The sequence below is a fragment of the Rhinatrema bivittatum genome, chromosome 12, assembly GCF_901001135.1.
Source record: "Rhinatrema bivittatum chromosome 12, aRhiBiv1.1, whole genome shotgun sequence".
NCBI classification, from domain to species: domain Eukaryota; kingdom Metazoa; phylum Chordata; class Amphibia; order Gymnophiona; family Rhinatrematidae; genus Rhinatrema; species Rhinatrema bivittatum.
The window spans coordinates 46,481,721-46,503,933 of record NC_042626.1 but is presented as its reverse complement, the minus strand read 5'-3'; the positions used below and the strand labels follow the sequence as shown (position 1 = coordinate 46,503,933).

The 22,213-nt window shown below is 44.6% G+C and overlaps 1 protein-coding gene across 1 annotated transcript in view; it reads left to right on the top strand.

The window, feature by feature from the left end:
• Nucleotides 1–22,213, top strand: part of LOC115074518 (vasoactive intestinal polypeptide receptor 1-like) — a 94,939-nt gene that overhangs the window by 15,865 nt on the left and 56,861 nt on the right. Inside the window, exons 2-3 of the mRNA XM_029574042.1 lie at nucleotides 8,413–8,530; nucleotides 20,841–20,948. Coding sequence (XP_029429902.1) covers nucleotides 8,413–8,530; nucleotides 20,841–20,948 — 226 coding nt within the window. The remainder of the gene's footprint in view (nucleotides 1–8,412; nucleotides 8,531–20,840; nucleotides 20,949–22,213) is intronic.

Sequence of the window (22,213 nt, the reverse complement as noted above, 5' to 3'; positions counted from 1 at the left end):
AATTTGCTTTCCATCACTACAAAAATTCCTTGCTAAAAATCAAAAGAGACTTCTATGCTCATAAGATTCATCATATGATCTTTGATGCTAAAGCCCTATTCGCCTACGTCTCCAACTTAACTCAAATCCAAATACCTGACATTCCATTTAACAAAGCCCAAGAAAAAGCAGAGGAACTTGCCCTCTTCTTCAACAACAAAATAGCCAACCTTCTTTCTAAGAATTTGCTCAATACTTCTTCCCCTCATAGTACCTTTATACACCATAACAAAAAACATCTCACTCAACACATTGGAACCCACTACAACTTCGGAAATCCATAGAATACTGAAAAATATGAAACCATCGACACACCCATTAGACCAAATCCCTTCCAAATTACTCCTCCTTATTCCGGACACCATATCCAAAGCTCTGGCGGACATAATCAATTGCTCTTTATCTAAAGGACTCTACCCTGACGACCTCAAAATGGCATCAATCAAGCCGCTCTTGAAAAAACCAAAGTTAGACCCAGACGACCCCTCCAATTTTCGCCCTATCTCAAACCTCCCGTTCATTGCTAAAGTCATGGAAAAACTGGTTAACTCTCAATTATCAGACTACCTGGAAGACCACAAAATTCTCTACCCTTCACAATATGGCTTCAGGAAATCGTTAAGTACAGAATCTCTCCTAATTTCCTTAACAGACTACCTCATCCTAGGCCTAGACAAAGGCCAGTCCTATCTTTTGATTCTCTTGGACCTCTCAGCCGCCTTTGATACTGTTAACCACTCCATGCTCTTAAACCAACTATTGAACATCGGCATAACGGGCTCTGCACTGTCCTGGTTCCACTCATTCTTAAAAAATAGAGGCTTCAAGGTAAAAATACACAGCAAAGAATCTAAACGCTACCCTTCATCACAAGGAGTTCCCCAGGGTTCATCCCTCTCACCTACCCTCTTTAACATCTACCTCCTCCCTCTCTGCCAGCTTTTAACCAATTTGAACCTTAAACACTACCTGTATGCCGACGATATCCAAATTGTAATACCAATCAAAGAATCCATTAAAAAAACCCTCGAGCTTTGGGATTATTGTCTACAAGAAATCAACTCCCTCCTTTCCAGTATGAATTTAATCCTAAATTCCTCAAAAACGGAACTCCTTCTCATATCCTCTGAGATCTGCCACACACCCACAATTCCTCAAACTAATTTACAAACAACAAAAGTAAGAGATTTGGGCGCAATCATCGATAATAGACTTAATTTAAAAGCTTTCATAAACCAAACTACTAAAGACTGCTTTCATAAACTGCATGTTCTAAAAAGAATAAGACCACTGTTCCACAACCATGACTACAGGACTATCCTACAAGCAATAATCTTCTCCAAGTTAGACTATTGCAATTCTTTATTATTAGGTACCCCATCAGCACACACCAAACCACTACAAATGGTTCAAAATACTGCAGCCAGAATCCTAACTAATACAAAGAGAAGAGAGCACATTTCCCCAATCCTTAAAGAATTACACTGGCTACCAATTCATTTCAGAATTCTTTATAAGTCAATCACCATAATCTACAAATCCATCCAACAAATCGCCCCTCTCAACCTACAAATCCCTTTCATAAAACATACTTCCTCCAGACCCATAAGAGAGTACTACAAAGAGTCACTACAAGTACCGCCTTCCAAAACTTCCCTCCACATAACTTACAGAGATAGGGCTTTCTCCACAGCAGGACCCACGCTTTGGAACTCCATACCAACGGAACTTAGACAGGAACCCTGCTTACTGACTTTCAGAAAAAGACTTAAAACATGGCTTTTCAAACAAGCCTTCCCAGACGCAGATTAAAAACTATTCTATCCGATTTTCAACCTCCAATCAACATATTTTATTATTATAACCATCCTGGTATCCTACCCCTAAGCATTATTATCATCCAGAATCTTCATTACTTATGATTTCGCCTTTATTGTTAAACTACATACTTGTACGGAACAATTCATTGTTATTCTCAAACATCCATTTTTGGAAATTCCTCCATTCTACAGGTTTATACACTTTGTTAAAGTTTCTATCTTGTCTTCTTCTTGCTCCTAGTTGTACGTCTCCCTGTTTATTGTAACTGCATCTATATTATTTATAGTTCATATTATTTCGTTCTCTGTTCCGGTTATCACCCATTGTTTATTGTAAACCGGCTTGATGTGATATTTTCACGAATGCCGGTATAGAAAAAATTAAAATAAATAAATAAATAAAATAAATACCGATATTAGTAGCGACATCATATCGGTTTACAGCAGAACTACAGATTGGAAATCCTTGGTCTGTGGTGGTGGTGGGGGGGGGGGGGGGGCAAAAACAAATCCATACATTGATAAAGTAAAAGAAATCCATACTACATTGGTTGAAGGTAATCTCTGAAATTATTGGCTGGTCTGGTTGGCAGGGAATAACTAGACTATAATTTCCCCTTATTACTAATCATAGGAAAAAAGTTCAAATTCTGTTGCCACTTAAGTAACAGTGAAACCAGTTCTCTGTGTTATCGGATACTTTGTGAAGTAACAGAACCCTGCAAAACTCATCACTCGAAAACCTATATAGCAAACTTGCCATACCAAAACAGCACTAACTCCCAGAATTCAATCAGCAACAATTCTATATGAAAAGGCAGCACTGCAAATATTCTAGACCACCAACAGACTTCCTATTGGGAAAACAGAACAAGCTGGACTGCTACAGATCCTGACACAGAACCTACACACTAGCAGAATATCTCCACCTCTGATCCTTGGTCAGAGGTGGAGTTGGTGCAACCTATAATGAGGAGCCCTGCAGGTCCCCACTGTTGGCTGGTGGAGTAGGATAAGGCAGAAGCCCAAGTGGAGATTCACCTATACCAGCCCATGCTCCCCTTAGGTTGAGCCCTTGGTTGCTGGGGCCTGCAGGTCTTTGATGGGGACCTCCGATGAAGAGCTGGAGATCCATAGATGATGTCATAGTGAACAGGAGCAGTCTGAGGCAAGCTTGGGTCAGGGCAGGTGGCAATAAGGAATATCCAGTAAAAGGCAGAGGTCAGTGGCAGGCAGTGTTCAAGGAAGAGCCGGTAATCAAGAAGTGGTCAGTGGCAGGCAGCTTTCAAGGAAGTTCTGGTAATTAGACAGTGGTCAGTGACAGTGGTCTATTTCTGTTCTTTTAGTTTTTAATTGTAATGGCCAAATTCTTATTTTGTCATCATTATTTTTATTGATTGTGTAACATATTGTATTTTTATTCGTACTTTGTTTTAACTTTACTTTTATTATTTATTATCTAATTTTAATTAATTTTTTGATTTTGTTTACGTTATTTTTCCTATTGTAAACCGCTTTGGTCAGTTATTTCTACTGGTAAAACGGTATATAAACTTGATAAATAAATAAATAAATAAATGATTGAGAGAGCTCCGGAAGCAGGCCGAGGCCAAAACCACGTATCTGTCCAAGGGAAGGCAGGATGGATAGGCAAGGCAGGAAGACAAGGTGTACACAGGAAGCGAGGCACTCAGAAGAACTGAAGATTGACCAAAATGTTGACAAGACGAAGACCACAAGACCGGAGGATGAACTGAAGACCAAACGAAGACCAGGAAATGAAGACACAAAGAGGACCAGGAACTGAAGACACAGCGAAGACCAGGAAATGAAGTCACAGAGATGACCAGGAACTTGGGAATGCTGAAACAACTCACTCTATATGGCTGTAGCAAGACCTGTTGCTGAGGGAAGGAATGCCAGGGAAACAGGCCTCTTAAATGCCAAGGCTTGTGATGTCATCTGAAGGTGCCACATAGGATTTCCCGCCGCAGGCCCTTTAAGTTTAGGCAGGTCTGCCCTGCGTGTGCCTAGGAGTGGTCAAGCAGGAAATCAGCAGTCTTGCCGCGCATTATGTCAGCCTGAGAAAAAGTAGTGGCCTGCTGCATCTCTGCTCCAGCGCTCTTCGTCGGCGTTGGGGCTGGAGAGAAGCGTGGCGGTTCGCGGGAGGGACCCATGGATTGTCAAATACAGCAGTAAGTGATCACAAATTAGAATTAGAACTACGTAATTACACATTGAATTTGTCTTTGCTTTGCTATACGCTCCAGATTTACCACTTTCCTCCTGTTCCATTTTCAGCATTTGTGCTCAAGACTCATACTGTCACCCTCTGATCCTACACTTAGAGCTCGTGCTGCTAATGTTTATGTTCAGAATCCAATAATTTTAGCCTTCAGGGCTCATACGTGAGGCCTGTGCTATCAACCCTCTACACTTAGATTTGGGTGGCATGCTCTCAACCTTTAAGATACTCTCGTCCCATGGACTCATGTCCCTGAGCACATGCACTCTCACTCAATGGAGTTCATCATAAAGCTTATGTTCTTGATGTTTTTCAGCTCACACTCTCATCTTTTGCAGCCAGGGCTATACCAATGTGCCAAGCATCTTAAAGTTGCATCTTAGTTGTCATGTTAGAAGACCAAACTAACTTGTTGTGTCAAGATGGCCTTCATGTATTTGAAGAAGAGGCAATGGCATGAAACCTTCTTGCATTATTATACAAGGTGACACTGTTGTATGAGAACCTTCCAAGAATACAAGGTGACATCGTGTAACATTCCCCAAAGGTCAGAGAAGCAGGACTGTAAAAGGTGTCTCCACAAGTCAGTGACACGAGACAAACAATTGAATCAGAGTCTGGTGATGTGAAGAGGTGTCTTGAAAAGACCAGAGATAGCATCAAAGGGACTGGGCCCTGTCCTGGGGCTTTTGGATCCAGGGGGGAGGGAGATCTCCTGCAAAACTGGAGAAAGGTGGAAAGAAAGAGAAATCAGAGCTAGAAATCAGGGAAAGGACAGCTTTTTTCAAGCCTGCCACTAGTGAGTGATTCAGGGTGATAAAAGGGGATTCTGCCATGTTTCCTGATGGGGCTGGGGAGATAAATGCCTTCTTGGGGAGACACTGGGATCCTTAGTGTTGAAAAAGGAACTGTATTCATCTTTTCCTGTGGTTTTGGGGACTTAAAGAACTGTTTCCTGTTTTGAGTTTTTGTATTCTGGGACTGCTATTACTCAAGTTGACTTAGGGGCAGATTTTCAAAGGGTTATGCACGTAAAATACACGAGTAACCCCTGAAAAGCTGCCCCTGCGCCTATCTTGCATGGAGTGGCAGAGGTTTGGGGACAGTCCGGGGGGCAGTCCCGAGTCCTCTGGCACAGCAGCCTGTGCCGGGGGATGGCGAGCCGGCGCGCGGAAGTTACGCCTGCCTCAGGCAGGCGTAACTTCGGAAATAAAAGGTAGAGGGGGATTTAGTTAGGGCTGGGGGTGGTCTAAATAGGGGAAGGGAGGGGAAGGTGGGGGGGATCGCAAAAAAAGTTCCCTCCAAGGCTGCTCCGATTTCGGAGCGACCTTGGAGGGAATGGGGAAAGCCATCGGGGCTCCCCTTGGGCTCGGCGTGCGCAAGGTGTACAAGTGTGCACCCCCTTGCACGCGCCAACCCCGGATTTTATAACATGCGCGCGGCTGCGCGCGCATGTTATAAAATCGGGCATAGATTTGTTTGTGCCAGGTTGCACGAACAAATCAACGCCCGCGCATAAGTTTAAAAATCTGGCCCTTAGGGAATAGCCACTGCTTATTGATGGCATCAGTAGCATGGGATCTATTTAATGTTTGGGTACTTGCCAGAACCTTGGAAACAGGATACTGGGCTTGATGTACCCTTGATCTGACCCAGTATGGCAAATTCTTAAGGGCTAATTTTAAGTCTTTAAAATCATGTGTGCATGTGCTCACGGGCAGCTGATTTTATAACATGTGTGCGTTTATGAGAGCATGTTATAAAATCAGCGCATCCATTTGTGCGCACCGGCAACCGCATGCACATGGACACCCGCGCGCGGGTCTTAAAATCTACCTTTTATATTCTTATGACTGCGTCTTTGATTTTTGTACCAGTTTGAACTTTTGAGTAAAGCTAGTTTTCTGTTTGGAACAGATCACTTGAGTGTGGGCTGTTTATTTGTTGGGAGTGTGATCCTTTTAGGGCCCTACAGCTTTATCCCATCCTCATTCACAGAATATAAGTTCAGTGTTCAGGAGGCCTGGGGAGCGTGACCCCTTTCCAAAGCGTGGTTATATTCGCAGTGTCGGCTCATGGCCACAGTGCTCTTTGAAGCCACACAGTACATCCATGTTGAAAACGTGGCTGTGTATGTGGTGTCCTCCCCGTTATAATTCAGAAATGGTTTCAGATAAGGGTCTGAATCTTTGGTGGTGCTTGGAGTTGTAGAGAGGGATGCGACCTTTGTGATTTATACAGTGGGGCGTAGTTATGGATGGTGTACACAGCAAAGAAATTTATGCATAGGAGATCGAATAGGACGCTATGGAAAATCAGAGAACCAAGGTCCCTTAGAATATGTTAGTTTCCACGAGTTGTTGTAGTGCAATTTTTAAACTGGGCTTGTAAAAGTTTGAGGTACAGATGTTCGAAAGATGCTGTAAGAGTAATTTTAAAAGGCATTTCCACCAGCAAATGGGTTCTTTAACAATTGCCCACCCTATATGCGCATCAAAGTATGTGCCTGAGGTCTCTATGAGTGTACTTTCTTCTGCAGCGAGAGGAAGCATTCCTGGGAGTTGGATTGGTGGAAGGCTCCATACTTACATGCACACCCTGTTGAATTTTCAAAAATATGTATATAATTGTTCCCATGAAAATCTATCTGCACAAATGTGAGTGACAGACTGTCCCTGTAAGAGTGAATGCCTGTGTGTGAGAGAGACTGTGTATGAGAAAGTGTCTGGGTGTGTGTGTATGAGAGGATCTTGTGTATGAGAGGGTATGTGTATGTGTGTGTGTGTGTAAGAGGGTGTACTTTTATTGCAAATAAGGCCCTTAGGAGTTTTTCTTGTAATGTCTTACAGCCAAGTTGCCAGATAGTTAATGTCAGGCCAAGGTATACATAGTCAAGGCTAGGGTATATTATATTTCTTGGTTATTTAGACAAAATTTGAAATTTGTGTTGGAGATTTTTTGGGCTCAGTTCTGCTGGTGATGTGTGATCCTGGGATACATGATTGATAGAAAATGAAAACATGTTTTTATTCTATAGATGCATTTCTATATTTAGAGAATGTATATTTCTGTAATTCAAAGGCCAGCACTGGAGAATTGGGGAAGGGCATGGACAGAGTGCAGAGGTCAGGGGGAGAGAGAAAGTGTGTCCATCACTGCTAATCCAGGTCAATCTAGGGAGTTGGTAGCCTTTCTTCCTCCATCTGTCTGACTTCCTTACATTTTGGCCCCTACCCCTCCTGAGGAACAAGGATCAATTGGGGTGGAGGACGGTGGGTGCACCATTTGCCCTAGAGCCAGTGCAGTGAGTGAGGGTCCTTTGAGCGTTGCCATCAGGATTCAACCTGAGTTGCCCAGCTTGAAGGCAAAACATTGTGGATATTTTAACAGGGGTGTGTGTGTGTGTGTGGGGGGGGGGGGGGCACCATCTCATTCTTCGCCTCAGGCAGCAGGTTGCCTTGAGCTACCCCTTCTTCCTTCCGGATATATTAAGGTTCCTATGAAGTTAGGATGCATTGCAGAATCCATGGCTCTTGTTAGGGGTTGTGATCCATGTAATTCTCTGGTCATGTCAAGTCTCTGCTGCCTTCAAGCCATTTGCGCCCCCTAATTCTTTCTTGTAGAAATGTTTAAAGCCACAGTAATACAAACCCCAGAAAAAATGAACTGACAGACTGACTGATGTAAATAATCTAAGGGGCAAAGGGCTTCCCTGCGCTCATGGTTTTGGGCTGGCGATCCTTCCATTACTAGGGCGAGGGCTGACACCCTAGAAGTCTCTTGATGGTCACCCTGTAGGGGTCCACATAAAAAAAAAATCCCGTTCACAGGCAGATTTTTTTCAGACATTCACACACAGACACACAGCTGCTCTCTCTCACTCCTCACAGCCAGATTTTCCTCCCTGTCACTGCCTCACACACACACAGTTATATCCTCTCACTCAGATGCACATATCAACACAAATAAACAATGACACCCAGGCACACAAACTGAAATATAGCACCCAGACACACACACACACATCTCTCTGCATTTAATGCCATTAGAAAAGTGCAAGAAATAAGAAACTCTCTCTTGCTCTCTGCTCCCATCCCCACTCCCCTCTCTTGTAATATACTTGCAGACTTTACTGCTATATGGGATGTTTGAAAATGACCCTCTCTGGGTGCTCAGGATGATCCAATAGTTGTAATATTTATTTATTTGAAAAGTCTTATAGTCCATTATAAGTTCAGTGTGGAAAACATTAAACACTCGCTGTCCTGTAACATACCAGCACTATGATCTCCTCTCAATGTGTTACAGGTGGAGGTGACACACCCAGACTGCTCCATCATTTCGCACCTTCAGCAAGAGGAAGCTCAGTGTTTGGAGAGAATCCAGAATGAAAACAAAAGCTCCAGCCACTCCTGGGCTTCGGAAGGTGAGTTACAGGACGGTAGCACCTTCCACACACTTCTGGGCTTTATAATGTGTGCCTTCCATGCCACTGCGACCTTTTCAGCACCATACTGCAAAGACCAGCGTGTTCAGCCTTGTTCAGCTGCTGCTGCTGCCCCGGCAGCTCCCTTAGTGGGGAAGTAGGGGACGTGAAGCTGAAACGCTCTCAGTTGATTTTTTTTTTTGTTTCCCAGCGGGAGAACTGCTTTCATTATCCCAGAAACGGCATCTCCCTGAATCAACACCTAACATCCAAGCAGATCATCCCAGCAATTGATCTTTGTAAAAATCTTGCATAAGCCTACTCATGCACAAGGAAGGGCTTGTCCAAGAGCTGAAGCTGAAGCTTCTCGCACACGACAAGAGTGTGGTTCCTAATATAAACTGGTGAGAATGGTCAAGATATTTTTTTTTATCCAAACACTTTAACTCAAGGAAAATCTTCCTTTAAGCAAAATGCTTTTCAAATTGTAAGGAGTAATCATATCGACCTGAGGACAGGCCCAATATTCATAATATTTAATCATATAATCCCAGAAACAAAAAAAAAGTCCTTCGTTTTATATAAAAAGAAATCCTCACACCCCCTACGATAACAGCTAGTGCCTAGCCAGTGAAAGTACTCAGTGCATGAGTGGGCAATCCTCCAGAGCTGTAAACATACAGTATAAGGTGGACTTTAAAAGCCTGGCTCATACATCGATTAGGGAGGATGTGCGCATAAGTCAGGCTGGCATGCGCCGACCACATTTTAAAAGCCTCCCAGATATGTGCGCACCTCCTACTGCACGCGCATCTGAAAGGTTTTCTAAAAGGGGTGTGGTCAAGAGATGTGCCCACAAATGCGTGTATACCTGGGTGCGCCCCCAGGTCCAGCGGCTCGTACGTTCACTTCTGCTAGGGATGAGGTGTAAGTTAAAAAATAAACAGAAAGAGCCGTTTCTCAGAAGTTTAATGGGTTCGAGGTAACCTAGGGGAGTGAAGGCTGTTAAACCAGGAGTCTATGGAGGACCTAGCTGTTCACTGGGCAAACTGGTGGATGAACTGGTGGCAATAGTGTGGACATGCTCCCCTTTTAAAATTCCCCGAGTCGCACAGTATAAGCGGGCTTTACATGCATAGGCGCACACCCACTTAAAACGCACGTGAGGGCGGCCCACGAGTCGCACCTGAGGGGGGGGGGGGAGGGGGGAATTTCAAATTATTAGAAAAGGAATGATGAATAAAACGGAAAATGTCATAATGCCTCTGTATCGCTCCATGGTGAGACCGCACCTTGAATACTGTGTACAATTCTGGTCGCCGCATCTCAAAAAAGATATAATTGCTATGGAGAAGGTACAGAGAAGGGCTACCAAAATGATAAGGGGAATGGAATAACTCCCCTATGAGGAAAGACTAAAGAGGTTAGGACTTTTCAGCTTGGAGAAGAGACGACTGAGGGGGGATATGATAGAGGTGTTTAAAATCATGAGAGGTCTAGAACGGGTAGATGTGAATCGGTTATTTACTCTTTCGGATAGTAGAAAGACTAGGGGGCACTCCATGAAGTTAGCATGGGGCACATTTAAAACTAATCGGAGAAAGTTCTTTTTTACTCAACGCACAATTAAACTCTGGAATTTGTTGCCAGAGAATGTGGTTCGTGCAGTTAGTATTGCTGTGTTTAAAAAAGGATTGGATAAGTTCTTGGAGGAGAAGTCCATTACCTGCTATTAAATTGACTTAGAGAATAGCCACTGCCATTGACAATGGTTACATGGAATAGACTTAGTTTTTGGGTACTTGCCAGGTTCTTGTGGCCTGGATTGGCCACTGTTGGAAACAGGATGCTGGGCTTGATGGACCCTTGGTCTGACCCAGTATGGCATTTTCTTATGTTCTTATGTGCGGCGATACGATCGGGCCTTTACCCAGTTCCCTCCCAGTCCGTTCCAATTAAGGAGTGGACTGGGAGAGAACTTTCCTACCCCTAACCCTAACCTTCCTCCCTCTTCCCCTCTCCTCCCCGACCCCTAAACTAACTCTAACCTTACCCATTTTTTAAAATATTTATACTTACTGCTCCAGGGAAACAGACGTAAACTCTGCGCGCTGGTCGGCTGCCGGCGCGTGCTTCCCCGGGACAGCGGCTAATGGCACTGCCCCGCCCCGCCCTGCCCCCTTTTCAGGGCCCGGCACTTCTGCCCGTTTTTTTTACATGCGCGGGCCTTTTAGAATTGGGCCAATAGTATTTTATAATTCCCAAGAGTACGCACGTATTTTCAGTTTCCTGTGTATACTTTACCAAGGGCGGTCTAGGTGTGTTCAGGCAAGAGGTTCAGAAGTATGCACAGGAGGTGCTGTTTGTAAGAGATATACCAGTATATTAGTGCACTTGCTCGTACACTTTTACATCTGATAATTGGCTTGTGCAAGTGAAATTGGGCTTGCCTCTTGATTTGGGTGGGAGGTCTGGGTTAACAGGTAAGGGGGCTCAGGGTGAAGAAGGACTGGGTGAACTGGCAGAGGTGATTCCAAGTACTTACACAAGTATTTTCAACACAGTACATGTGCATAATTTATAAAATTCCTGCCTTCACATTTAATTCTTTGTGTTTATTCGTGCAGTGTCACTATTATTTCAAGCCTAAAATATATGCATATATTTATAAAATGGGTAGAGAAAGTATTATTGCATTAGAAATATGCCTGCATACTGAAGCATACACGCATACTTTTGGAGCAGAGGTTTTCCCTAGTTCATACCTTGCTAAAATGCAGAGTTGGAGATTCCAGTTTTTCAGGATTGCCCTGCTATCACCAGGATTTTTGAAGACCAATTTCCAAGCTAAAGCTCTTATACCTCTGGAGCAAACCTTCATTTAAATGGGGGTTTTTTGGGGGTTTTTTTTAGGAATAAATATATTGTAGTAGGTTTTTGTTTTTTTATTTCTGCATTATATGTGTTTTTTATTTGCATCTGTGATTTTATTTATGTTCACAATTTTATTGTTGTGTTATATATGCTATTTATTTGTGTCCCATTGGATGGAAATGCTTTTAGACAGGTGTTTAGTTGATGAGTTTATTACTTACTGGATTTTTCTACACTTTTTACATTTCCGAAGAAGAAAAATACATCCATTAGAAAGATCTATATTGTGATTTATTATAACATGAAAATTCTGTAATTCATATTTGAATTTTGAAAGTAATATTTATTGTCATATTTTTATTATCTAATAAAAGCATTTACATGCAGAAAAGGAGGCGTTCCCTGAGGCTTGTTTAGGTTGGGGGAGGTAAGCCATATGCGTACATGGAATTTCCAAAAGTATGCGTTGCCCCCATTCTCCTCGTACAAGCAGCAGGTGCAGGGTACCTGTTATGAATCGGAGAGTGGACCCCTGTTCCGAGGTAGAGTCAGCGCTGCTGAGAAGGAAGTTAACCCTATTCGGTCTCTACCGTCAGATGGCAAGGCCTGTTGAAGATGTTGAGATGAAGGCTTCACCCTGGAAGCTCGTGAACCCCCGAGGAGGAGCCCGTAAGGACATGGCTGCTGGGACTTAGGAGACTCCCTGAAGAATGAAGATGGTCTGGATGCAGGCACCTCCTGCAGGTCGTGGGTTCCAGATGGCTGGCACCTCCAGCAGGTCATGATCAGTCCGGGAGTACACGCTGAAAGATAGTCCCAATCCAGTCCAAGGGTTGAATTCCAGAGAAAGGTCGAGAGCCGGTCCAGGAGCAGACGGGAGAATGGTCCGAAGCCAATCCAGGAGCAAAGAAGGAGAAGGGTCCAGAGCCAGTCCAAGTCAATACCAGAAGATCACCACCACCGGTCCGAGGGTCAGGAGCCAAAGAATCAGTCCAACGAGTAGAAGAGCAGAACCGGGGCAAAGAGCGGATCCGGAACACCGACACAGGAACCAAGCACAGAGCCTCAATACCAAGGCAAGGTCTGAGTATCAGACCTTGCCTTATATGCCGGAACTGGAAGGAGGAGTCCCCGGGGGAGCCATGACAATTTCCTGTCATGGCTTCTTTAAATTCTTTCTTCAGCCGCGCGCGTGGCTCCTAGGAGGCTGAGGGGGAGGAGCCAGACTGCCGAACCCATGCGGTCGATTAGGCAGCGGCAGAAGCCACGAAGAAGTTAAAACAGAGGGCTACCTGCCGCTGCAGGAGCCCCCGATGCTCCCGGTGAGTAGTCATCGCCATGGCTGCCGGCCCGACCCTGGTCGCGGCCCACCGTGGCTGGCAGCCATGACTTATGGCCGCAGGGTGCCGCGGCCGGCGTTTCTAACAGTACCTGAGCCCTTTTAGCACAGGTTAATTTTCAAGGGGAAGCAATACAGTTGGTTTCCCTTTGAAAATTGAATTACAGTCAGCACAGGGCAGCCAGTCCAAGAAAAAACTATTCCCTGCATCTTGCTCATTGACCCTTGTTTCTTCAAAGATAGGAGACTGATGACATTACAGCTATGGGGTTTTTCAGTCTCATTTCTTTCTGTAATACGCTCACGTTTTCATTGGTTTCCTCCTGTTCCTTTCTACTTCCAGATCAGTTGGAACCAGAACCGGGATCTGGCACCAAGAACTTTCACAACTACCTGGGAATTTTGTCCTTATATTATATCTCCTCCCTTACTCCCCAATATACCTACCTTGGTTATTTCAGTGACAGTCCTGGACTGGGGGTCCCTCTGGAAGCCTGTAATCATGGGCCCTGAATCTAGCCAGCAGGTGTCACTCTTGAGCAATGACCGTGACTCCCTCCCTCCTGGGGCCAGTAAACACTGCCTCTGCAGTATCTCTGCCCCAACCAACCCACAGAATGGAAAACCTGACCCAGGGATTGTACCGAGACCTTTCACACGGCAATATACAAAACTTACCCCTGGGCTTACCCTTAAGTTTTTCGCTGTATGTGAAGACCCGACTCGTGCTTATTTGTTATTGGATTCAACCATTAGTAAGTTGCTGTCGTCATGGCATATTAATTTTATAAAGCTCGCACTGTAAAGTAATGATGTCATGTTGTAAGTGCAGCTCATTGGAGCTGGGAGCCGTAGCTAGAACAAAGCATCTCATTCCTCAGATATAATTATTTTTCTTGTGGAAAGAGACACACCACTTACTTGTAAAATGTTTGTGTTTATTTGTCAAAGCTTACAAGCCATCGATTCTGAAACCTCAGCTCTCAGCAGCAAACAAAAAACACAAGAACAGAGTAAGATAATATTAACAACACTAAAACAGGACATCATCAAAACAATCAAACCTATACCATTACAGCTAGATCTGGCCAGGTAAATAGCAAGTCTCAAGTTAACTGCCTATCTTTACATTGGTAACTTTTTCTGGATATATTCAGTGGCATTTCTAGCTGGATAAATGCCACTGAATATCTGGAATAAACTTACCTGCCCGGGGGTTTCTAGGGACCTCATTAGAGCTGTGTACTTTACACCTGCTTTAAATCAAGTCCAAAGTATATACTTTGAAGTCTGCATGGGGAATTCAAAATGAGATCCTTGAGCGTGCATGCCCTCCCTCAACCTCAGGCCGACCCTTTTCCCCTGCATCCAGCAGTATGTGCGTTGTGCACAGCGTGCATACATTTATCAGCAATGGATGGGGAAGGGCGGGCAGGCAATCTTCAAGCACGCTCTTTATCTCTGTAAACACCTGGGGGTAGATTTTAAAAAAGGGCACCTTCGCGTACTTTTGTAGGCGCATCAGGCGCAAACAAAAGTACGCTGGATTTTAGTAGATATGCGCGTAGCCGCGCGTATCTGCAAAAATCCTGGATCGGCACGCGCAAGGCTGCCGATTTTGTGTAGCCGGCGCACGCCGAGCCACGCAGCCTACCTCCGTTCCCTCCGAGGCCGCTCCGAAATCGGAGCGGCCTCGGAGGGAATTCGCTTTCGCCCTCCCCTCACCTTCCCCTCCCTTCCTCTACCTAACCCACCCCCCCCGGCCCTGTCTAAACCCCCCCCTACCTTTGTCGGGGGATTTACGCCTCCCGGAGGGAGAAGTAAATCCCCGCGCGCCAGCGGGCCGCTAGCGCGCTGAGACGCGACCCGGGGGCGGTTCCGGAGGGCGCGGCCACGCCCCGGACCGCCCCGGGCCGAAACCACGCCCCCGGGCCCGCCCCCGAAACGCTGCGTCCCGCCCCGAAAACGCCGCGCCGATCGGCCCCGCCCCCGACACGCCCCCCTCGAAAAACCCCGGGACTTACGCGAGTCCCGGGGCTCTGCGCGCGCCGGCAGGCCTATGTAAAATAGGCGCACCGGCGTGCAAGGCCCTGCTCGCGTAAATCCGGGCGGATTTACGCGAGCAGGGCTCTTAAAATCCGCCCCCTGCTGCTTACCCTACACAAAGTTTGGAAAATTACCCTCATTGTGTCTGTCGGCCATCGCTTGTAGCTCTGTTGCTTCACTGGCTCGTTTTCTCTCCTTCACATGTCAAAGTTGTTCTTGAGCCTGTTTAGTTTAGCACTGATCTGAGCAGCTCTTTTTAGTTTTGCATGCTCAGAATTGATCCAAGCCAGGTGGACGGCCGCTTTTCCAGAAGTGCATCCGTACGCCGCCCTAAGATGAACCGACATGCCGTCACCACCTGCATTAGCCACCATTTTCCGGGCTCTCTCTGGGTCTCTTTATTTTGTGCACTGCACAGAGGGGTACTTCACGTTGATGGCATGGCCCCAGAAAGCAATCTCAACCCCTGGTGTTCACCCCTTCACCAAAGATACTGGACTTTGAGGGAGATATCCTACAGTACGATGGGACTCTCTACACATCTATTTATCTTAGTCTCTGAGACCTCTGGTGGTATGGTTTTAGTAGCCGGCAATGAGTCCAAAGACCTGACAGAAGTCGCGTAAAAGCGTAGTGCTGAGAAATTACTGCGCCTGGCTGCTGGCATAGTCCCTCACCACCACCCCTATTACTGTCACTCTGGAGAGAGATGTGGATCCACATGGGGCTCAGGGCTTGCCAAGAAGGTCCAGGTCAACGGTGACAGCCCGAGTTTGCCCCCACTGCCTCTAGGTCTCTCATGGCCTGGTGCTTGCTGGCAGCCTGAAGCCTATGCTGCAGGTGGTAGCAGGGAACGATACTGCCTGAAGAGCTTCGCAGAGTACTGGCTGTAGTGGTCCTCCCATTGCCTACATGGCTGATGTACTCAGAGATAAGTGCAGAAATGTTTGATCTTAGGCTGCTACATTAAGCGTTTCATGTTTTGACATTTTCTGTAATTACAGTAGTGCTTGTTCCCATAAAAGCATTTTAATGCAAATCTACAGCTCTAGATAAAAAGTCTGCTATGGAATTGGTACTATGAGTTTACCAGTTTCTAAAATATACTACACTATGTCTTGGGTGTTTTTGTGGGTCAAAAATAATGATCTGCAACTGCTAGAATGCATTGTGAGCAGAATACATTTGGGGCTATTATACAATTTTGCAGGCCCTGACAATGCTATCATTTCTCCTATCTCCTTTCTCGCCTCTCTTTTCCTTTCTACCTCCTCTTACCTTTCTTCTCCCTAATCCTGTCTCAAGCCGCCCCCTCCTCTCCTTCCCCTTCTCTCTTCTTCTATCACTTTCTTTTATTTGCATTCCCCTGTCTGCCTAACTTCTCTTACCCCCCTGCTCTGTTCCACATTTCATCTTTCCCACCACCTTTTCGTATCTCCTCTCGCCTTCCTTTCCCTCTTTCCTCTTCTCCTTCCCCTTCCTTTCTTCATCTCCTCTGCGTCTGCCACCCCTGAGAGCAGTTAACTCTGAAAATAATATGATGAATATTAACTTGCTTTTTCATGTCGGGGCTAACTGCCCTCATTGGTTCAAGGTCTACGGATATCTTTTAGCCGTAAACGTACCGGGTACAGTGGCACTATGTGTGTCGGGTTACCTGTTCGTTGGGGCGGGTACGGTGGCGCTACGTGTGTCGGGTTACCTGTTCGTTGGGGCGGGTACGGTGGCGCTACGTGTGTAGGGTTACCTGTTCGTTGGGGCGGGTACGGTGGCGCTACGTGTGTCGGGTTACCTGTTCGTTGGGGCGGGTACGGTGGCGCTACGTGTGTCGGGTTACCTGTTCGTTGGGGCGGGTACGGTGGCGCTACGTGTGTAGGGTTACCTGTTCGTTGGGGCGGGTACGGTGGCGCTACGTGTGTAGGGTTACCTGTTCGTTGGGGGGGATAATTCTGTAAAAGCACATTTCTGCAAGCAAAGCATTGCTTCACTTGCAGACATGCTTGTCAAAATGACTCTCGGGGAGGGTAGTTTTCAAATACTCCACAGGGGTACTTGTAAGCCACAGACTTTAACCGGAATTGTCAGAGCGGGTTGATACGCACAAATGTGCTCCGAAAACTCGTTGGCACATGCGTGGCTAGTGATGAAATGCAGTGCTGAGGAACCGGCGTAACTTCATGTGTGTATGAGTGCGCAAATGTTCACAAATTGAAAGAAATGCTTACAGGTTTGGACCCCTGCCACCCTAGTGTGTAAATGAATGCATGAAATGGGTTTGGCCAATATTCCTGAGTCCATTGATAGGCATAAAACCAGAATTTATGGTAAATCATTTTGGGAAACATTCCCCTTACTAACTAGATTGCTTCTAATATCGTTTCTATTTATTAACTGTTTTGCTGACTTTGTTAATCGTATTCCTTGCTCTCCTTTCTTTTATATCCTGATGCATTATAATATTTAATATATTTGTATAATTTATTTTTTTTTTAAAGAAAAAGTGTGTCTCTTCTGTTATTGCATATGCCAAATGCTTTATTTTATTTCTTCAAATAATAACAGTTACATTACAGGAACTTGATACAATTAAATAGCAATGACAGATCGGGAAATTACATTTAATGATACATGTTCTGCTAAGTAAGGGAATAAGGCCCTTGCCAAATGCTCTATAAAATCCTCAGTTAGGAGGAGAGATGCCAACTAAGAAAATGAAAAGAACAATTAGCACAGTTGCACAGTAACATATGGGGCAATTTTCGGTTTGCTTGCAGATCTCGCAGGTCCAACTGTACTTTTAGCCAGCCACATCCAAGGAAAGAAACTTTAATTCAGGCAGTCTTATGCAGTTACATACAGCAGCCGCTCCAGAGATGTTTGGATGTGGGAGCATAGAGGGGGCACAGTGAATTTCAGGCTGGGCAAGTGTCTTCCCTCCAATCAATCAAAGTGATCCTGCCAGATGGTGGAGGGCCTAGTCAGGTGGGGACCTTGTCCCCCACCCTACCTCTAGATCTGCCTCTAGATACATGCCAATGTACTTAAGTAAATATCTCTGATAATCTCCAACTCAGCCTCCCTTTACCACAATGCGGCTCATTCACATACACACCCTTATCCAATGGAAGACCAGGACCCTGGCATTGCTCCAACTTTATCTACAAGAAGAGAACATCAACGCTCAGGGTTACAGAACAACATTCTAGGTTCCTGATATTTAACAAGGCATGTACATTGATAATGGATGAAAAACTGCAGAACATGGGCAGTGCCATTTGGCGTGCCAACAGCATTTTTTAAATGCTTTTGCTGTGTAGCCTTAGACAGCTCAGGAAAGATCCAGATCCTGTGAATGAAAAAAAGTTGCTCACCATGCCAGAAGAACATTTTCATAATCCTCTCCCCCTCGGGTTCTAATATCAAAGGTACTAATAAAGCTGCTGAAGATAAAGAAGCTTCACTGGAAGTCCATTTCTGGAGAACAAGTCCAATAACACTTATTAGCTAGGCAGGCATGGAGAATGCTACTTCCAACATCTAGGAATGAGCAACAGGGAAGTGGTCTTCCACTTACTTCCAAATTAACCACTGTTGAAAACAGGATGCTTGATGGACTATTGGTCCGACCCAGCATGGTGCTTCTTAAGTTCTTATCAGACTAATATCCAGGCTGTCTGAAGAAAGGTGTCCAACCTGTGGATCTTCTCTTCTTTTTCCCTTGATTTTTTTCCAAGGTAAGTAATATATTAACAGAATATTTCAAAATCTCAACAAGGTATGTTTTTTAAACATCTCAGATAGTGAAAATAATTGGAGATAATAATTGGAGATCTTGGAAAGCCTTAAATTTAGATGTCGTCTAGGATCTTCTGGGATTTCCTCAGAACCACAAATTATGCGCATAGTTGCCTCCCCTGACATAACCCCCACCTTGGGAATACCTATAAAGTAATGCAAAAATGTGGCATTGTTGAATATGCATGTACATTCATCCCCATTGAGAGTGGCCAATAATCAAAGAATCCATTTCCACACATAAAAATGTGGTTTACCGATGGAAATGGCTTTCATTATTGCTCTCTTAAAGTACTAATATTCGAACAAGTGCTGGGACACCCAGAATGAATAGCAAAATGTGTAATATGAGATGTTCAGAAATCTAGCACAGGCAACCACACAGGTAGGTCTGTCTGGCAGGCTATGATGATAGAATTGACCAGCAGCGAAGTACGTCTGGCAGGGTATATGTAAGGTAATAACTAGAACCCCTAGGGAATATGCCGGTGCTCATATAACTGTGTGTAGCCCTTCTTTTAGGTTGTGCTGAGAAGGTGGAGATCACACCCAGCCCCATGCAGGTCTCAGACTGATACATATGCAAATCATGAATGAAACATGGGCAGCTGAAGAGCAGATCTTCAGCTGAGTCCCATGTAGGCATCACACTAATTTATTTATTTATTTATTTAGGTTTTTTTTATATACTGGTCTTCTTGCATTAGATGCAAATCAAATCGGTTTACATTCAACAATTAAAACTTGCTTGAAAAGCATTACATGTAACAAAGAACATCAAAACATGAAAAACCTGTAGGAACAATAATAAAACACAGAGTATGAATTGTTCATCTTTACCAAATGCCTTACAGGAAATCAAAAGATGGATTAAGAAATTAAAAATTAAATAACATATGGAAGTATCAAGAGAAATAGAGCATGGGAGCACTGAGTGAAAATTATGAGAGAGGATGAGGAGAGGAGAGGGAAGGGGAAAAAAGAACAGAGGGACCAGAAAGGTGGTTAAAAAAGGAAGGATAAGAGGGAGGAAATTATAAAAAAGGAAACAAACAAATCGAATTTGCCATGGTTAATCTACAGTAAGAAATCAGGGAATTGCTAGATTAAATAGCCAAGTTTTCAGTTTTTTCTTGAAGGATTGATGGCAGGGATCCTGTCTAAGGTCTGGTGGAAGTGAGTTCCAATGAGAGGGACCTGCCGTGGAAAAAGCTCTATTACTTAGCGGAGTTTTGGCTTGAGGGACAAAAAGGGAGCCTTGATAAGCTTTTCTTATTGGTCTCTTTGATTGATATATGTGTAAAGCATGAATTCTGCACGGACAGCTAAGAAGTGGATCTTCCTCTTCATCAGAGCTTCAGGCAGGCATCATACTGATATATGTAAATCATGAATACAACATGGACACATGAAAAAAGGAATCAGGGAAGAGATTTTTAAAACCAGGGAGTGTAACCATAATAAATGGTGCACACTGTTTTATTCCAAGAAAATAAGAAATATACAACATGAAATAAGGGGGGGAAAAAGAAAGGATAGGAAAGCCAGGAATATGACCCAAAGAAAAAGTAACAGAACCAAGAAAGAGACAAGTTGATAATTTGAACTATCTAATCAGTACCAGCCACTTAACATCTGCTTCACATTGTGAACAACTCAGGAGTTTGTGGTCCATTCAGATCTGATAAACGCCTTACAGCCTTCCTTGTGTTTGGTCGCTTTTGTAAACTTTGCATTGCAACCAGCTCTTATGACAAAACATACAATGCCCTTTCGAACTCAGCCCGTCATGCTTCAGGATGAATTTTAAATTATTTTCATCCATCTCCTTTTTAAATGTTGATCTCAGTAATGATTCTTTGCTGTTATTTTTCTTGCTGCCTTGATAAATTCTTGTCATGTTCATGGCACTTGTAATTGAAATTGGATGTGTTTTGGGAGAATGGTGTGCATGACCATGCAAATGAATTTCAACGAACCATCCTGTCCAGGTAATTTGCTGATTGATGTTTTGGGGGATTGAGATGGGATTTGCTTTTCCCTGACTTGGCTACAGACGAGCAGTCAATGTTGTCCTACTTTCTTCTTTATCATCACAAAGAGATGGTCAAGTGGTGGTGGTCATGAGGGAGGAAAGAAGAGGGGACTATGGGCCTTCTTTCAATCCAGCCAACACTGCAATATGCTTCAGTTGTGCATGTCAGGTACACGTCTGGAGAGCAAAGGTGACCTTCTCCTTCCTTTCCTGCTTTCCAGGCTGTTGGAGCGAGTGGGATGGTTTGAATTGCTGGGCAGCCATCCCTGTTGGCGAGACACTAACTGTTACCTGCCCTGATATTCTAACAATCTTCAAGAAATCAAAAGGTATTGTACCAGTGCTCTGCTAATAACCATTTCTAAATGTAGTCACTATTGTTCTTTGAACAAGTGTAATTGGTCATAGAATATGCTTTTACTCTTCTTTAGCACCATTGAAGTGCTGAAAGGGATTCTTGGGAGCTCTTGAAAAATCCTGTTGAGGGAGTATTTCTTCAGTATAAAATGCTGGCTTTAGGATTTGGTGGGAGGAGCTGGATGAAATCCATCCAACAAGTGGGTTCACCCTGGGTGGCCTTTCTTTTGAGATAGCCATGCAGGAGCTTTTCTCCTCAAGGGGACAGGCCTGAGGCAGAGAGGCATTTATTTTCTACTCAAGGGGAAGCACCGGGGAACTCAACTTGAGTCCCAGAGTTGGAGGGGAGTTTGGAGATCCCACAGTGAGGAGAAAATGAAGTGAGAGAGGCTCAGAGCCAGAAACAGGGGCAATACCTTGCTATTGCTTGGATAAGTTCTGGGAAGAGATTCCCAACTTTTACAGAATTTCCTATGGTTATTGAACAGAGTTATTATGTGTCCAATGTCTGAAGTGAGAGGAAATTGTATTCTCTATCGGCCCGATTTTAAATGCCTGATGTACGTAAAAAACAGGGGTTACGCACGTGGCCAGGCAGTGCGTATAACCCTCATTAGGCACACAAGAGCTAGGCTGAAGAAAAGGGGTTGTCCAGGGGGCGGGGAGGGGTGGTCCAGGGGGCGGGGCGGAGCTGGAGGTGGCCGGTACAGCGGCCATTTGCTGCTGTGTCAGGGGATCTCTTTCCGGCACGTGCAACGTACGCCAGCTCAGGAGCTGGCGTAACTTCTAAAACAAGGGAAAAAAAAGGTAAGGCCTTCTAAGGGGTCGGGGAAGAGAAGGGAAGAAGGTGGGTAGGTAGGGGGGGTAGGAAAATTCCCTCCTAGTCCGCTCCTTAATTGGAGCAGACTGGGAAGGAACTGGGGTAGCCCGATCTCTCGCTGCACGTATATTGCAATTTTCAACCCTCCTTGTGCGCGCTGCCCCTGATTTTATAACATGTGTGTGCTTACACGCGCGTGTTATAAAATCATGCATCCATGTGCACGCGTATTTTTTTTAAATCTACGCCTATGTGTATTTTGATCTTTTGGAATGGGAAAGATTTTGTAAGTAATTCTCCTAAACAAGGGAATGATATATCTAACTGTTGAAAAGTTGGTGCATTACCTTTTCCTGTAGTTTTGTACCTTTGCAGCCTAATTGCAGAAGCCTATGTACCCTGATATAATCAGTGATT